Source organism: Copadichromis virginalis, linkage group LG2 (genome assembly GCF_057382275.1).
Source record: "Copadichromis virginalis isolate Kocher_CV1m ecotype Utaka linkage group LG2, C_Virginalis_male_GT1.1, whole genome shotgun sequence".
NCBI classification, from domain to species: domain Eukaryota; kingdom Metazoa; phylum Chordata; class Actinopteri; order Cichliformes; family Cichlidae; genus Copadichromis; species Copadichromis virginalis.
This window is the reverse complement of record NC_140619.1, coordinates 3,855,437-3,872,759: the sequence shown is the minus strand read 5'-3', so window position 1 is coordinate 3,872,759 and position 17,323 is coordinate 3,855,437. Positions and strand designations below refer to the sequence as shown.

The following is a 17,323-nucleotide window of genomic DNA, read 5'->3' as shown; positions in this document are numbered from 1 at the left end:
GGCTGTTAAGGTGTCCAGAGGGAGCCGGGGGAAAGGTAAAGTTAATTGAATTTGTGAGAAGATATTTAGCGCACATTTAGATGTTAGTTCAATCAGCCAACTGTAGAGTGAGTCAGCCCACGGCTACACCTCCCCGTGGACTCACAAGGTACACACATCAGATTAGACACGCAGATACACATGCATGCACTGCTCTACTCACTGGCACGTAAGCGCCCATTTACTTGACATTTAGACATTAGCGCAATTAGAACACTACAAAGTGAATGGGAAAATGGCCATAGGACAGGGGGAGGCAGCTATTTAGGAAACTAAATGTGCAGCAAAATCAGGATGTAGATGCACAAGCATTTAAATCAGCATTGAATTCATTCAATCAGCAGCAAACTGTACATGCGTGTAAACTAGGCCTTTCTTTTTACTGTTCCTACTGCTCTCTCCAGTACTCAAGCACACACACATATTGAGATTGCAAGTTGTGTTGTGATTGGCTTTATGTCCGCTCCTCATTATCCTTTATTATGGTTTTAACTCGGCTTGTTTTACATTTGGGACCACAGTTCAACTATTTACATACTGCTTTGCTAGATAAAAGCTGTGAGCTTTACATGCCAGTCAAGGAAATGGGAGCATTTCAAGCCAAGAACAACACTCTGCTCTAGTTTCTGACCTTCCTTATCGCTTAATGGTAAAATTATTACAATCACTCAGATGTTTTTTTGTCCCTACTGTGTGTTATTGTGCCTGTGTGTGGAATGTTCGGAACTTAAACCTTACAACGTTTTGTGCTAAATACTTTGACAGCAAGGCTAAAAAGTGCCTCAAGAAATTTTGGGAAGTAACAAAATTCTTGAAGCTAAAAGAAAATGTAATTAAAAGGATTAAAAATTTAATGTGTGACTTTTTGCAGAAATAAAAATATAAAATTTTAATTGGAGAATATTCACATGCAAGTTAGTTAAAACTGACTATAGAGGTTTCAGCTTTCATTTTATTGCTGCAACTGCCTGTCATCCTTTCAACCCCCAAAACATCTGCTCAGTTTTGGGTTTTTTTGGTTTGTTGGTTTCCTGAATCATCTGAGGATTTTTAAAATCTCTGTGCCCCAGCTGCATGTGCTGAGCCATATGTTGAAATACATCCATATAGCTTTTAGCAATATCTGGTACTTCTAAAAAGCGCTGAGTTGATTTGAGCAAGTGTCTTACTTATTGTTCAAGCTGTATCTCTATCTGTCCCTTTTTCTCTCTTAGCTCTTTCTCTCTCCCTGTTTTGTCCTAACTTTTTTTCGAAAGCTGTTTTTTTCCTCCCTTTTCCTCTCTTTGTTGTTTTTTCTCTGCACCTCTATTTATCCATCTATCTCCTCCTCCTCCTCCTCCTCATGCTAATATCCTACTCTCTCTACTCCCCTCTCTCCAGGTGCTGAGGATAATGGTTGCCTTCCTGCGTCTGGTTGTCCTGACGTCTGCACGTGCTCAGACGGCGTGGTGCGATGCAGCAACAGAGGGCTGCACTCTCTGCCCAAGGGCATTCCCAAGGACACCACTGAGCTGTGAGACAGGCTTGCTTGCACCGTAACACACACACACATGCATACACAAGCTTCACTACATGAATGTGCATACTCAAACATTCAGAAACAGACATCAATTATAGCATGCATATACAGTCACAGAAAAAATTGTATGCCGTCAAATAGCATGCAAAAGTTCCATAAACACATATAGTCCCACTTTGCTGCAGTGCATTAGTGATGCTGCAGTTTGCTCTCCTGCTTCAGAAACTAGCACAGCAATTAGTGAATTACGCACATGCTCCTGCTTTCTTTCTTTTTGTGTCTTTAGGATTTTAGGTATACAGTAGACGTACTTGTGCTTGTATATAATTACATGCTGATGTTACAAATCTATGAAGCAACCCAGTTATTAAATCTAACTACCACTACACAGTAGGATCTTATATAGTTGAGAGGTATTATCATGATACCATCTTAAAAATTGCTTTATAACTAGTTTTAATGCTACAGTGTCAATTGCTTCAATACACATTTTTCTCTCATATCAAATTTCACCAGAGCAGTGACTATTTTTCATGCTGTTTCCTATAATAATTAGGTGAAATCAGAGTCATTAACCTCAATAAAATGTCCATTTAAAAAAATAAATAATCTTTTGTAGAAATAATGTAAAAAATATGAATAATTGTTTGTTTGCTTTATGATTAAATTGGTGCTTCAAGATAATTGCTCTATATCTTTCATTAATTTCAAGCTATCAGGAATCCTTGTAATAAAGAGACATTCTTAATCATCAAAGATAAAACAAGGCTTAATGTTAATTATGATTAGGAAATTTAAAAAGAAGTAGGAACAAAGTAATGGTGAATTATTGCACACACGTACATGCTCACGCACAACCACAGAGGAACCCCTCTAGCTGTGAAATAGGCCTGCTCCACAGGGTCAATAGCAGTGATTAGGTATTGATCAGGCTGAAGAAGACACTCCATCATACTGTCCACATGACCTACTTATGACCTGAGAGAGACAAACAGAGACCAATGCATCATAAAATATGTGTATGCTTGTGTGTATACCTTTATTTTGTTTCTCACAATATTAGAAAGCAAGAAAGAAACGCCCGAATGTGAAAATTCTCTGTATGTCTAACACAGAACTTTGCTCATATAACATAATGTAACAGTTCCCCCTTTTTCTTCCCTTTAAACATAGTAAAAACACAGACATCATTAAGATGCAATCATAAAGCTCAGCAACCCAACACTATAACAGCATAACAGTCATTTAAATTTGACCATGTCCCCGTTCAAAGCACTACCCCACGTAAGCACTGCACCCCTTCTAGAGTGGCTGCTGCCTTTTTAATTCACTATGTGGAATTCCCCTTCTGATCACCTGCATTTGTGTCCTCCTCCAGGAAAGAGAAGTACACGTGAAGGTGTTCTAATGAACACGGATGCTATTAAATAAAGAATCTTTTAGTGTGGCCAAAAATTCCCTTTTTTATTTGCTACGTACCGTCACATGTTGGCTAATGTTCTCTCTCTAATAACACCCCAGGACATTACAGTACACGTCTTGACAGACTAGCCCTGGGAGACAAAAAACAAAACAAAAACAGATCATAAACACACACACAAAAAAAAACTGTCAAGCTCTCGACCTGATGTGGCAACTTCTGGCTTGGTTGTTGCAGATCCTCCCATTGAGAACTCTATTTATTTCTCTCAGTCTACATGAAGATTGGGTCAGTTTGACACAGATGCTAATGTGTGCTGTCTGTAGAAGCTTGTGGTCCATAGGGAAATTGCAAACATACATGTGCAAATGATCTGAAAGGAATGTCTGTGGAGTGGCCCAGAAGTGCACAGCCACACAACCTTGAACGTGTGATGTCCATTCATCCATTTCCTTAATTGCTTGTTCAATTCAGGGTCACGGAGACTTTGACAAAGACAGACAACCATTCATACTCACATTTACACCTACAGCCAGTCACCAAATAACCTAATGGGAGATAAATGGGAGGTGGTCAGTTTTAAATGAGTTCTTTTGTTTTCTTCACAGTCAAAGCTAGTGGATGCAAGAAGCTCCATTCCTGTTATGCTGGTTGTTATGCATCTCATTCATTCACTCTTCTTACCAACAGCACAAACTTATACCCTTCTCTTCTTGTCTGCTTTCTGTATCATTCCACACTGCTGATGAGACACAAGTTACTAATCCAAAACTTTTACTTGCTCCCTTGGCATCAATTCACCCCTCCACATGGCTGTATTTGTGTATGTAATAAATACTATATTAAGTATGCATTTTTTTCTTGCAGTTACTTGGAGGGTAATATGCTGACATCTGTGCCCAAGGAGCTGGCAAACCTGAAACAGCTGTCGCTGGTGTATGTACCTCTCACATAACCTTGAACAGAATGCACATATGCCACATCATTTTCCAGTTTACGAAACCAATATGGATGCATGCAGTATGTGTTTGTATGGGTCCCTCATGTAAGTTTCTGTCGACACAGGGACCTGAGCAACAACAGCATCAGTGCTTTGGCCCCATACACCTTTAACAACATGACTCAACTAGCCACACTGTAAGTTACCATGGCAACATATGTACCTATTGATGCATGCACCTGTACATGTGTACAGGTGCATGCACATGTACATATAATTTTTTTTTCTTTCCATACTTTTGTCTTCCTCCTAATTTCTCTTCGTCCTTGTTTTCATTTTCCAGTCTCTCGTTTAAGGTTTATCGCTTCTTCACCCCCCCCCCCACCCCACCCCACCCCACACCCCCATCCACTCATCTCAGCCTCCTCTTGTATCTTCTTTTTCCTTTATTTCAATTCTAACATACACATATAATATGTTCTTTTTTGCCCCAATGCATTTTTCATATTTAAAATATTTTCCTTTTTAAAATGTTAAAATTTATCCTGTTGAAATGTTGGCTCTTCTTCCTGCTTTTATCCCATCTCCCTCTGTTTTTTTCTATTTTTTTTTTTTTTACCTCTGCAGGAATTTTCACAAAGTTACATAAATTATTCTTTTAATTTATGGAATTAACTTTAGTTTTGCCTTTCTTTTTAAGCAAAGAATCTATAAACACAATGGCTATATATCAACTTATATTTCATAAAGTCACATTGATTCACGCCTCCAAGCTACGTCCTGCAACTACAGATTTCTACTCTCTGCGCCTAGATAGCACCAGATACAAATCCTGTGCACAGCTCAATCACACCTAGGGAAGATTTGAAGGTAGCGGCAGAGAGGCGTGTTTCACTTTCCACATCAGATTTTCCAGGATTCATTATTCTTGGCTGTTGGGATCTTTTCTCAATGGGTCCAGGCCACTGGTAAAACAGAGAAGATGAGGATTAAGCTTCTTGACAGTCAGTAATTATCATTAGGCATTGCTTCATTGAGCATTATGCTGAGGAATAATCTTGGCTGCTACCTTGGCTGCTATTTTCGTGAATATACATCTCAGATAGTGTCTGTTTATTACATTAGGATCATTATTAGCCACCATGATATTGTGTTCAAATAATAGTAGCATCCTTAAGGGACGCTTCATTATCTGTCATTTGTTGCCAAACTTAAATTTGGATTCATTAGCAGTTTTAAAAGAAATTACATTTAACTGTGGTGTGGGAGTTTGACTTTCCAGACTCTTCTTTGACCTTTGCCTCTGGCAGGTGTTTTTATCTTTAACTATTTTTTTCTAATGTATTTGAAATGTGCCCCTGGTGTTAATTTTCACTGTCTAGCCTTCAGTGGCAAAAGGTTCTGTACCAAGTTTTTATAAAAACCAAACCTACTGTGTCATCTCTTGAATAATCTTTTCATATTTTGAAAAAACAAACAAACAAAAAACCCCAAAAAGCCTCCTGATGTAGAGTTAAATCGTGTGACCTTGTTTGTGTCCTTTGTCTTACAGAATCCTCAGTTATAACCAGATTCGCTGCATCCCTGTCCATGCCTTCGATGGGCTCAAGTCACTTCGCCTGCTGTGAGTAGCGAGCTTCATCTTTAAGTGCCGCAGTGGATTCAATATTCAACACTCCCCCTTGCCTGTTATATTACAGAGTTAAATCAAAGTTTAATCACTCCCCTGATTTCAGGCTGAGTGCCATATTAAGACCCACTTGCAAAATGAGTCACAGTCCACCCAATCATCTGTTGTTTCAGGGTACTAAAATAAGATAAAAGTCACACTCTCCCATTTCTTTAATACTCCCTTTCTATCTGAATTCTTTGCCTCTCGCCATGCGCTTCTCCCTCTCGCTCTCCTCTATCTATCCTCTCCTCCTTTTCTCTCTCTTCCGCCCAATGTTGTGTTTGATGAATCGACCTTCAGCCTCTGTTTCTCTCAGTCATCCATTTGGCTGTCCACCCTCTGTCTCACAAACCCACATGCGTGCCTACACACAGTGTGCATGTGACTATTGCTGTCTGACCAGCTTGCCTCACACATATGGAACGAGCTGCACACACACAAAAATATGAATATACTATCCAATCTGTGTATGCGGTGCACACAAGTGTAAACATCTACATAACGTACTTGTATAACAGTAAATCGTATTGATCCTTAAGTGTGGGGTTGCTTGAGTATCATAAATCAACATTTATTAGTGTCAGTTTTGCTGTGATACCTTAAGTTTATTAAGTAAGGATGACACTGGTGAATATTTTAAGCTTTCATCAGAGATAATGTTAAGCCCTATTCTCTGAATAAAGCCTATAAGAATCACTGAAGGTTGAAGCTGGTTATCCTCGAAAGCTTTGTTTAGTTATGTCAAGGCTCCTTGAAAACACCCGTTCACTATAGTGAGGTCTGAAGCTAAAGCTGTAAATGAAAAAAATCTCAGAATGTTTACGTAAAGGTCATTTTTTTATCGCCATTTAAAGGGTCAGTTTACTCAAATTACAACTTCTGACAATATGATAGTGATTAAAGTGTGATGTCAGAAAGCCAAGACAACAGCAGTCTTTCCAATAGTCTTTCCAGCAAAGTCTCACAACCACATCTGAATTCTGCAGGAGAAAAAGCCACAAAAAAGCCAAGAGAGGTGGCTTTTGTCGATGAAAAACTACACGGCCTCAACCAAGGCTGCTTTTCTCTTTTGCTTTGCTGAATAACTTTGGATTTCTGCGCGGCCCAAGTGGTCTTGCTGTGGTTAGAGTGGTAAAATGTTTTTTGTTTCATAATCTAAAATATTTAAACAATGGCAGTGTTGAGGTTCTTAATCTTGGTACAACTCTTGGCTCAAAATATACTTTCATTTTCATATGAGTTAGCTTTCAGTGGTGATTATTGTGAGCAAAACTTTAGCAAGAAAAAGAGTTTCACTGTCAGAGAATTCAGATTTGTTTTCAGCCATTTCTCTTTGTACTGGCGTTATCTCTTATGATGCTTTCACCTCCCAGAAGTTAGTGACCGCTTTTTTTTCTTCTTCTTCTTCTTTTTTTTTTGCTTTCTTGCTTTCATTTTACTTGATGTTACCGTCGGGACTGATCCCTCTCTGCCCCCGCATAGCAACTGGTTGCCAGGCAGTCATCACTGTCACTTCCTCATTACCCACAACCCCCCTTGGGCTAGTCATAGACGGGGGCTGTGAGACCACCATACATTGCTACACAAACGCACACAGAGATGCACATAAACATTTAAAGGCATTAAGCAGCGATAACACACACACACACGCACGCACACACACACAAAAATCAAGTACACATACATACACATGCACAGTTTTTCCAATACTGCTGGTTTGATAGCTGTCCCCTGCTACAGCCCTTCACTCTAATGGAATGTGAACTTCTATCCAGCAGGCAGCACACTCCAATGGATAGACACACAAAGGACACACACACGCACACTCTGAAGTCTCTAAGCCCTCAGAGACAAAAAGTTTCAGACACACATCTACAGACACGAACACATACATGCAAACCCAGTGGTACATAACAAAAATGCACACATCAACACTAATACGCTTCTCGACCTGCAGTTTTCTACTGTGACACACATGATCGCTCGCACACCACCGTCTGCGAGATGACCGTATGAGACAGTTTATATTCCATTCAGAGACCCGAACAAGCTTTATTGCACAACAACGAAAAAAGGCTTTCTGTTTATTTTGTGTTATTCTTTCATAAATATTTTATTTATTTTCCATTATAGAAGGGTATGATGGTGTGTCTGCTACTGAGGAACCACAAATAAATTTGAATAATTTAGCATGCAGCTATAAGGGTTAGACTGGTGTATTAGCTTGCTCCAAAGGCAGTATTAGGCAACTGGGCAGTCACTTTCATTTAGCTCTGATATGATGGATGTGACGCAATAGGTTTTCCTTGGATATAATCCTTTTTAACATTGGTCAATAGCCCCTTGCCAGCTATGGTTAAACCTTAGCTGCACATTTAAGATACAAATCTAATTATTAAACCACAAGGTTAAAACTAATAGCTGTGTATAGTGTATGCACACTCAGTGGGCACTATGTTCGGTACACCTTGTTTGGGTTTTGCTCAATTAGTAAGAGGAGCCAAGAAATTAACCTCTACTATTACACCGTACTAGTTTATCTACTAGTCAAAAGGTCAGTGGTTTGATCCCTGGCTCCACAAATCTTCTTCTAATTCTAATGTTGTTGCCATGGTTTTGGCTGATGTTTGATGCTAAATATTTGATTTAACAGGTAGTTGTTGTACCTAACAAATTGTACAGTGAGCCAATTATCATATATAGTTAGAACTCTATGCAGAAATATTTAATCAAGAGTCATATGTAATGCATATGTTTGGATTTTTTTCATCCCACAGAGTTCATTGTACCCTACCCTACCTTTCAGTCAATGGACACAGTGAGGGTCTGTAGAATGTCAACGTCCTTTTGTCTCAAGGCACCAAAATAGGAAAATATAAGAGACCCCAGCAAAGGTCCTGAGGTTATCTACAGAGTTAGATCACCACGCCTCATAAAGGCTCTCTACTGTGTATGACCTCTTGAAATTGTACCATATGAAGGGAGACCAACTAAAAACAAAAAGCATTTACTGAAGCAGTACTCACAAAATCATGTTGTGGTGCAAGTGGATAAGGACGTAACAGTGGACCGAGGTCAAAAGCTCTTTCACTTTTCCTCCCTTGCTACAAAAGAATGATTAAGAAACACAGAGTACCTAATTAAATTAATTAACTACAGAATAACAGTAACAGTAGGTCAAAATCTTCCTTTTTAAATGCGTAACAAGGTCGCTGGTATGATTAATATTTATATGCTCCTGTTTTGCTCTCTGCTTCTCTCCTCCAGGACTCTTCATGGTAATGACCTTTCAACTATTCCGGAGGGAGCTTTCAACCACCTCAGCTCTCTTTCCCACCTGTAAGTACAGCTTTGGTCTGTACTGCATCTGCACTTCTACATATGTGTATCCACAGAGTAAATGTGTATTGGTTTATGCTTTTAACTTTGTTTAGGGCTCTTGGTGCCAATCCATTGTACTGTAACTGTGATCTGCGCTGGCTCTCTCAGTGGGTCAAGGCTGGCTTTAAAGAGCCTGGTAAGAAATCACAGTCAATATGCTTGCATTTGTTCAACCAAAAACGTGTGTTCACCAACATCTAATGCTGCATATAAGAAAAATACTGAATATCTTTTGACTTAAAATTGGTATTTAAGGCATTGCTCGCTGTACTGGACCTCCTGACATGGCTGACAGACTGCTGCTCACCACACCATTAAACAGATTTCAGTGCAAAGGTAAGTACACATATTTTCATAGTACTAAGTGCAATATATTGTTTTACCACTCATGTAATCCCTGGATTTAGACTAGATTGGGCTGTTATTATATTTACAGACTCAAGTGTGTTTATTTCATTGTAGCTTTTGTTTGCAGTTTACTTTCTTCCCATTAAAACTACTGAGTTTTAGTTTTAGGCCATTTGGGAGAAAACATTATGACTTTAGCCTTGCCTTAGATTGAGTTTCACAGCTTTAGATGAGAATGGCAGCTCATGGTCAAAAATCGACAAGCTTATATGAAATGCAGATTATTTGTTTAGGCTGCTGAGGCTGTTTTTTTTTTCCTGTTAGCTGGGTGGTAAGAGTAGTGGCTTAAAGCCCAAACATATTCGTTTGACTGATCCATTTTGAGTTGCCAGACACTCAAGCCTTTAGCCTGTTGGATCAGCTCAGCCGGTAATACATCATGCTATATTAGAGGATTGATCATAGATATAAATGTATAAAATAAATCCCCTCTACCTCTTGGCTGGATTCTGTAAACTCATATAGAATCAGCAGACCTCTAACATCACCTCATCAAGGGCTTCTCTGCTATCAGACCAGACGGGAAAGGGTCACAAAACGGCCGGAGGCTGAGCACCAAAAATCAAACCCACGTGCAGGAAACCCAAGGCGGAGGCAGAGTCAAGGGTTTAACAAAGGTTTATTAACTAACACCAAAATGACGTTCACGTTAGTTCTTGATTTAAGGCTTGATATATGGGGCGTGAGGCTCTTGGCCAGGGGAGAGGGATAAGCAAGGGGACAGGTCCAAGAAAGCAACGGCAGCTGCTGGTGAATAGGTACGTATGTGCAGGTGAGAGATGGAAGCGTTGAGGGAGAGGTGGTGCGGTCCAGGTGGGTTAGGTGGTGTGTGGCAGCTGTCCTGAGTGGTGAAGGTCCCGAGGTGGTGTAAGGACAGGGGGGCAGGCAGGTGAGGCAAGGAGATGAGTCCGAGAGCTGGCGGGTTAACCAGATTTCCAAGATGAGTGGTTCGGTGTGATGGAGTGTTCCTGGAGTAACTAGAACACGAGATTACAAGGTTAGTAGAGCACGTGAGATTCATGAACATGAGGCGTGAGGCGTGGTTACCAACATAGGGTAGTTGACAAACTGGCGAGGAAGCAGTGTCAGCAAGCAGCTTAAATCTCCAACCTGATTGCCTCAATCAGCTTCAGCTGAGGGAGGCTGTAGGCCCTGCCCATGGGTGGATACCAGGGAATTTTACAGCCACACAGCCAGACCATGACAAAAGGAACTGTGAAGCAGACTTCTTACACAGATAAAAGAAATATCATGAAAAGTGTAATCTGCTAAAAAGAATGAAGCTGCATTACATGACCATTGTTGACTATGTTTGTGAGTTTATAAAGTGGGCTGGGACTCCATGAGCAAACCTAGTGCTGCATAAAGATGCATCATGTCATGAACTAAAAATGATCCCATCTTACTCTACTTCTTGCCTCTACGTAGCTTGAGTTTGAGAGAGATCACACGTGTTCTTGTGCACATCTCTGACACTTTTCCTTCTTCTTTCTGCTTTCTCCCACGTCTGTTATCATTTGTAGGTCCAGTGGATATCAACCTGATGTCAAAGTGCGCCCCCTGCCTTTCAGCTCCCTGCCAAAATAATGGTACCTGTGTCTCCAATGCCGCAGGATCTTACCACTGCACCTGTCCGTATGGATTCAAGGTAAGAATATCAGCAGACAGAGACGCACTGAAGGTGGCGGTCAGACATAATATGTTTCGCTTCTAAAACTTGTTTTCTTGGTCCACATCTGAAACTATAATATAGCCACTAGAATATACATTTTCCTTTTTTGGTCAGTGTGTACTTTAATTTATAAGTTTGATTAAACTTGCACTCCATCATGGTCTCATAAAAATGTTATATTGATTTATTGCAGTCATAATGCTTGGTTGTTATCAGGCTTGCCATATTTGCTGGTGTTTTTGGAAGTATTTACAAAGTAATTTATCAAAAGTGAAAATTTTTTCAGTTGATATGGAGGCAGTCGAAATCAGTCCTTGAACCTCTGGTGCCGTGTTATTCCCGCGCCTACAGCCTTGTAACTGCGTACTATTTAGTGGTTCCTTTTTATTTCAACTCTTCTGAATTATAGAGTGCATCACGCAGCAAAATTTTCACTTTTTCTAGAAATAGTTGCTTTTTTGAAAGGTGTCCTAGATGACTAGCCAGGCTGCATAATCCTCTGGCATTAGGAGTATTATCAGGCTTAGCTCTGGCCTTGTATGCATAATGTATCTACTTGTCTATCAATAGAGAAATGAGGAGCGAAGCTGACTGCACTGTAGGTACTGAATGATCAAAAGATAAAGGGTGTAATAGCTGTCAATATTCATAGTTCGCATTAGAAAAGACATGCACATCTTCTACTCAGTGCAGTTTGCATAGGCGAGCATGTGCATATCAGTGGTGTCTTACTGCACATTGCAAAAAAAGAAAGTCATAAATAGTTGTTTATGACACTGATTTTAAATGTAGGGGTTGCTTTCATCCTGTAGCATGAACGGAGGATCCAAAGTAGAACTAATGGTGACTGAGACTGTACTCATTGTACTCATCGGCATACACCTTATTTGCGTATCTGTATTTAGAGATCCTTGAGCTCCAGCTTCTAAAGAATAGACTGCATGCATATCTGTTTGTGCTTGTTTGCATGTATATGTGCACGTGAGTATCTGTGCAAGGACTTTAGGTTTTACAAGAACACATGCTGCATAACCTTTGCACTTTTGCAGGAGAAAGCCTTGGTCTTGCTTTTAATTAACACATCATTTGCCAAGGTCACAGTGCGGGAAGGACTGCTGGAGTGTGCATGCCTGTGTATGTTTGTGTCTGTGTATGTACATGTCTATGTGTATGTTTTTCTTACTGGCATCCACTGGGACAACATTAATTAAAATGTGTGAAGACTCAAAGAAGCAACTAGGAACATGAGGAGTGAGAATAAGAAGGGAAGACATGAGGAATAAACAACAATTAAGTACAGAAGATGGGATGATAGAGGTGTGAGTTAAAGAAAGGAACAAGAAATGTCATAGGTAAGGTGTTGTGGGAGAAATGGAGAGAACACATAGTATAAAGGAACAGTGAGAAATATGTTGAGAAATGAATGAAGGAGGCTGTGAACACAACATGAAGTTCTAAAGTAAAGAATAAAATAGAAAAGGAAATAAAAAGATGGGTTTAGATTAAAAACAAAAATAAAGCGCTTTGATCAGAACAAGTGGGTATATTGGCTGACAGAGGTTTTAGGACTCTGATGAATGAAACTTCTTACCAGGAAAAGTAATGAATCAAAGAAGTAGACATGTTTTATGAATATGTCCACTACATTTGTGGTTTGTTTTTTTTACTACACCTTAAAAATATGTTGTCCTTAAAAAGAAAAACTACAAGAGCACAACATAAATAGTAAAAAGAACTTTATCAGTGGAACTATATATTTAGATATAATGTATATATAAATATATACACATATATATAGTTACATACATTTGTCTTTTCCCAAGTGGTCAATTTAAATACATTTAAATAAAATTAAGAACACTTAACTGTAATGTGCCGGACAGTAAAATTATGTCACTAGTGAAGAAGTTTGATGACAGCTTCACTTATTCCAGTAGTAACAGAAGACACAATATTCAGTTATTAACTGCTTTGCCATGTCTTGTCCTCTCCTTTAGGGTCAAGACTGTGAAATACCAATCAATGCCTGCATTAGCTTTCCTTGTTCTAATGGAGGAACCTGCCACATTCATCCTGGCCATGAAGACCACTTCAGGTACAACGGTGTTTGTTATTAAGTGTTATGCTATGTGGAAGTTTTGTCAGTGGTACCAGTTGTTAGTCTCAAAATTACGACTGGGTTCTGGGGTCTGCTGGCTGACGAACTTGCAGACAAGGGGGTATCTTTTATACCGCCACTGTAAACTATTTGCAACCAAATTGTAAGGAGGTGCAGCACCAATTTCCCCTTGTGACTGTCGTCAACCTCGAGCAACCACTAATGAACCACTAGGAGAATACACTAGGAGAATGCAGAGTTTATCTGCATTTAAGTAAGATTTAATTAAGACAGCTTTAGTACTTTGACTACACCAGTTTTGCTTTCAAACCCTTGTGTAGCTGGCAGGTTTTGCACTAAAAATCAATGAGGCTATGGAAGAATTTGGTGTTAAACCAGGGATGGTTTTGAAAATGTGTTTTTTCATGTTTGACCAAGACACTGACGCCACTTTTGATACTTTAGATTCTATCCAGTTGTACTGTGTCTCTCACCCCATGACCCTACGACCCTAAATTGTATGAATAGTTAAGAAAATGGAGGAATGGATAATTCAAGGAGGTTATCCATTATTTATCTGATCCTTATATTCATGTTTTCACTTTCTCAAAGCATGCTGAACATGCTACTTCATTTTCAGGAACCTTCCTATTTTACATTCATACGCTTTCATACACTCAACAAAAATATAAACGCAACACCTTTGTTACTGCTCCCATTCCCCATGGGATGGACGTAGAGACCTAAAATTCATTCCAGATACACAATATAACCATCCCTCCCAAACAGTGGTCACAAATCAGTCCAAATGTGTGGTAGTGGGCACATCTGCTATATTGAGATAATCCATCCCACCTCACAGGTGTGCCACATCAGGATGCTGATCTGACATCATGAGTAGTGCACAGGTGTACCTCAGACTGCCCACAACAAAAGGCCACCCTGGAATGTGCAGTTTTTTGCGCTATTGGGGGTCTGGGGACCCAGAACCGGTCAGTATCTGGTGTGACCACCATTTGCCTCATGCAGTGCAACACATCGTCGCATGGAGTCTATCAGATTGTCAGTTGTGGCCTGTGGAATGTTGGTCCACTCCACTTCAATGGCTGTGCGAGGTTGTTGGATATTCGTGGGAACTGGTACACGCTGTCGTATACGCCGGTCAAGCACATCCCGAACATGCTCAATGGGTGACATGTCCGGTGAGTATGCTGGCCATGCAAGAACTGGGACATTCTCAGCTGCCATCTGCCCTGAACAATGTGAACCATGATTCATCCGTGAAGCGCACACCTCTCCAACGTGCCAGACGCCATCGAATGTGAGCATTTGCCCACACAAGTCTGTTACGGCGACGAGCTGGAGTCAGGTCAAGACTCCGATGAGGACGACGGGCATGCAGTTGAGCGTCCCTCAGACGGTTTCTGACAGTTTGTGCAGAAATTGTTTGGTTGTGCAAACCAATTGTTCCAGCAGCTGTCTGGGTGGCTGGTCTCAGACGATCTTGGAGGTGAACCTGCTGGATGTGGAGGTCCTGGGCTGGTGTGGTTACACGAGGTCTGCGGTTGTGAGGCCGGTTGGATGTGCTGCCATATTCTCTGAAACGCCTGTGGAGACGGCTTATGGTTGAGAAATGAACATTCAATGCACGGGCGACAGATCTGGTTGACATTCCTGCTGTCAGCATGCCAATTGCACGCTCCCTCATTGCTTGTGGCATCTGTGGCATTTTGCTGTGAGACAAAACTGCACATTCCAGGGTGGCCTTTTGTTGTGGGCAGTCTGAGGTACACCTGTGCACTACTCATGATGTCAGATCAGCATCCTGATGTGGCACACCTGTGAGGTGGGATGGATTATCTCAATATAGCAGATGTGCCCACTACCACACATTTGGACTGATTTGTGACCACTGTTTGGGAGGGATGGTTATATTGTGTATCTGGAATGAATTTTAGGTCTCTACGTCCATCCCATGGGGAATGGGAGCAGTAACAAAGGTGTTGCGTTTATATTTTTGTTGAGTGTATATTTAGACTCAGGAGCTGCCCAACACAATCATAGTGTGTGAATCCTAGCTGCAGTGCAACTCCAGTGGTCAAGAGCCTTTCAGTGGCAGTGCTTTAGGGAAAATAACATTGTGCATCACCCATTCACTTCCCCACCCATCTTTTCCCAACACATTCAGAATTGCAACCTGTTTTTGCACATGCGGTGCAGCTGAGGTGCAGGTTAGGTGAGAACGCAAATGTGTAATGTCAAAGGGTTTTTAACCCACTAACTCTCTAGTAGAAAGTCTGTGTAATTTCTGATTACATGCATAGGAGAATAGCACAGGTAATTGTCCAGAGAATTCACAGCAAGCAAATGTGTATTAGCTGTGCTGCCTTCTGCACCCTCAGTTCAAGCAGCATAAGCCTAAACCAAACAGAGTACTTCCAGCAGTGAGAAACAGATCATAAAGAAGGGTGTCTGTTGCCATCATTGTGTGTATGTGACCACATGATTTCCTCTGGGATTAATTACTATTCTGACTTTGATTCTGATAATATAGGGTATTATCCTCACCTGATCTTCTTGGGTTTTTTTTTTTGAATATGCGATCGCATCTCTGCCAACTAGTATGTTCAACAGGCTGTTATCACCTCATTTAGTGGTTGTTGTTATGCTAGGAAAACATAGATGATGAGTTTTTCAACATATGAAGTAAATTAAGTTTTTACCCAGGAGACTAGACTTTTACTAAGCCAAACAACTGCTTGCTGATTGGTTTAGTTTACATACCAAATAACTGCTTGGTTAGTGTTAGGAAAGAAATATGGTTACTTTTTTGGTTGAAAGGTATTGCATGTTAGAAAGCTGTACTTGCTAACCTACCAGAGTAGAGAGTCCAGTGGACGTTTTACTTGACCCAAAGATGCCCTATATAATCTCTCTACCTCTAGCAATAATTAGATAAATGATAATACACCTTCTGACCCACAGATGGCTACAAGAGGGCACCTGCTAGACATATCTAACTGCAGTGGATAATGTTCATTTAATGGGTGGATAACACTCAAAGCAGATGTTTTACTCCTGGACTTTTGCACGCAACTTGAAATATTGAAAGTTACATTGCAGAATTGTTTAAGCATACTAAATTGCTATGACCTAAAACATTGAGAACTGCTTCCTTAAGCCTTCCATGTCCCCTATAATCTTAATCCTATTTGGACTAAAAAACTAAGGCCAGAGTTACTTTGTGCTGAAAATTATGGCACAAGCCGCAGACCAAAAGTAATCAAACGGCCAACAATTGTTTAGAAATGGGACTAATTAAAAACAGACCCTTTGCGGTATGACTTTTTAATGTGGTTCATTTTAAGCAAAACGGCCCTTTCACCATTAAATTGAATCAAACCGCATCAAATACACTATATTTCACTTAAGAAGTCTTTGAGACTTGCTAGTTGGATTTGTTATATTTTAGAATATAAATTCAATTTTCCTGCTTAATAACCGCCCATGGTAGAACAAATGCAATCTGTGTGTGTCTGAGAATCCTCGACCGTGCCTGCCCGGGTAATCAGTGCCGCTCCAAAACGTCACCCTTTGTCCAAGTCTTGTGACAAACAGCGGCTGTAATTGCAACAATTGTCATATATCTTTCTACCAGATTTGTCTCCTTCTCAACCCCAGTAACAAGGCCTTTGCCCTTTGAAAAGCTCTGATATGCTTCTGGCCTTTAAAGGCTTGTGTGGTAATGCTATTAGGGGTCTCTTTACCCTTTTCAGATGATTCCTTAATGGTAAAGAAACACAGGTAGATCCCTGTGACCTCTGAGAGAGACAGAAATAAAGGGAGAAAGACAGTAAGGGAAGGAGACCATGCCCCTTTGACATTTTAACATGTTATATAATCAGTTACGCATATTCAGGAAGTCCAATTAACTTTGGTTCTTAGCACAGCTCCATTTGTCAAACTATATAATTTAAATGTCAGGACTTGGATTTGATTGGTGAAACGGTGATCCTTGACCCAGTCAGTGGTTTCTGCATTTTTATTTCTTTTTTTTTCTCATGGGGAACAGTTAATATCTTCTTCCTTTCTTTTTACTTCATCACTCCTTTTATTTTTCCTTTATTTTCTCTTCTTCTGCTTCATTAAGTCATCTGGATTGGGAGTGGTCCCT

The 17,323-nt window shown here is 40.2% G+C and overlaps 1 protein-coding gene across 1 annotated transcript in view; it reads left to right on the top strand.

Annotated features, from left to right (window-relative positions):
- Positions 1-17,323, top strand: part of slit3 (slit homolog 3 (Drosophila)) — a 241,607-nt gene that overhangs the window by 203,876 nt on the left and 20,408 nt on the right. The window contains exons 20-28 of the mRNA XM_085468616.1: positions 1,420-1,552; positions 3,846-3,914; positions 4,044-4,115; positions 5,471-5,542; positions 8,858-8,929; positions 9,025-9,107; positions 9,227-9,307; positions 10,903-11,027; positions 13,049-13,146. Of these exons, the coding sequence (XP_085324742.1) occupies positions 1,420-1,552; positions 3,846-3,914; positions 4,044-4,115; positions 5,471-5,542; positions 8,858-8,929; positions 9,025-9,107; positions 9,227-9,307; positions 10,903-11,027; positions 13,049-13,146 (805 nt within the window). The remainder of the gene's footprint in view (positions 1-1,419; positions 1,553-3,845; positions 3,915-4,043; positions 4,116-5,470; positions 5,543-8,857; positions 8,930-9,024; positions 9,108-9,226; positions 9,308-10,902; positions 11,028-13,048; positions 13,147-17,323) is intronic.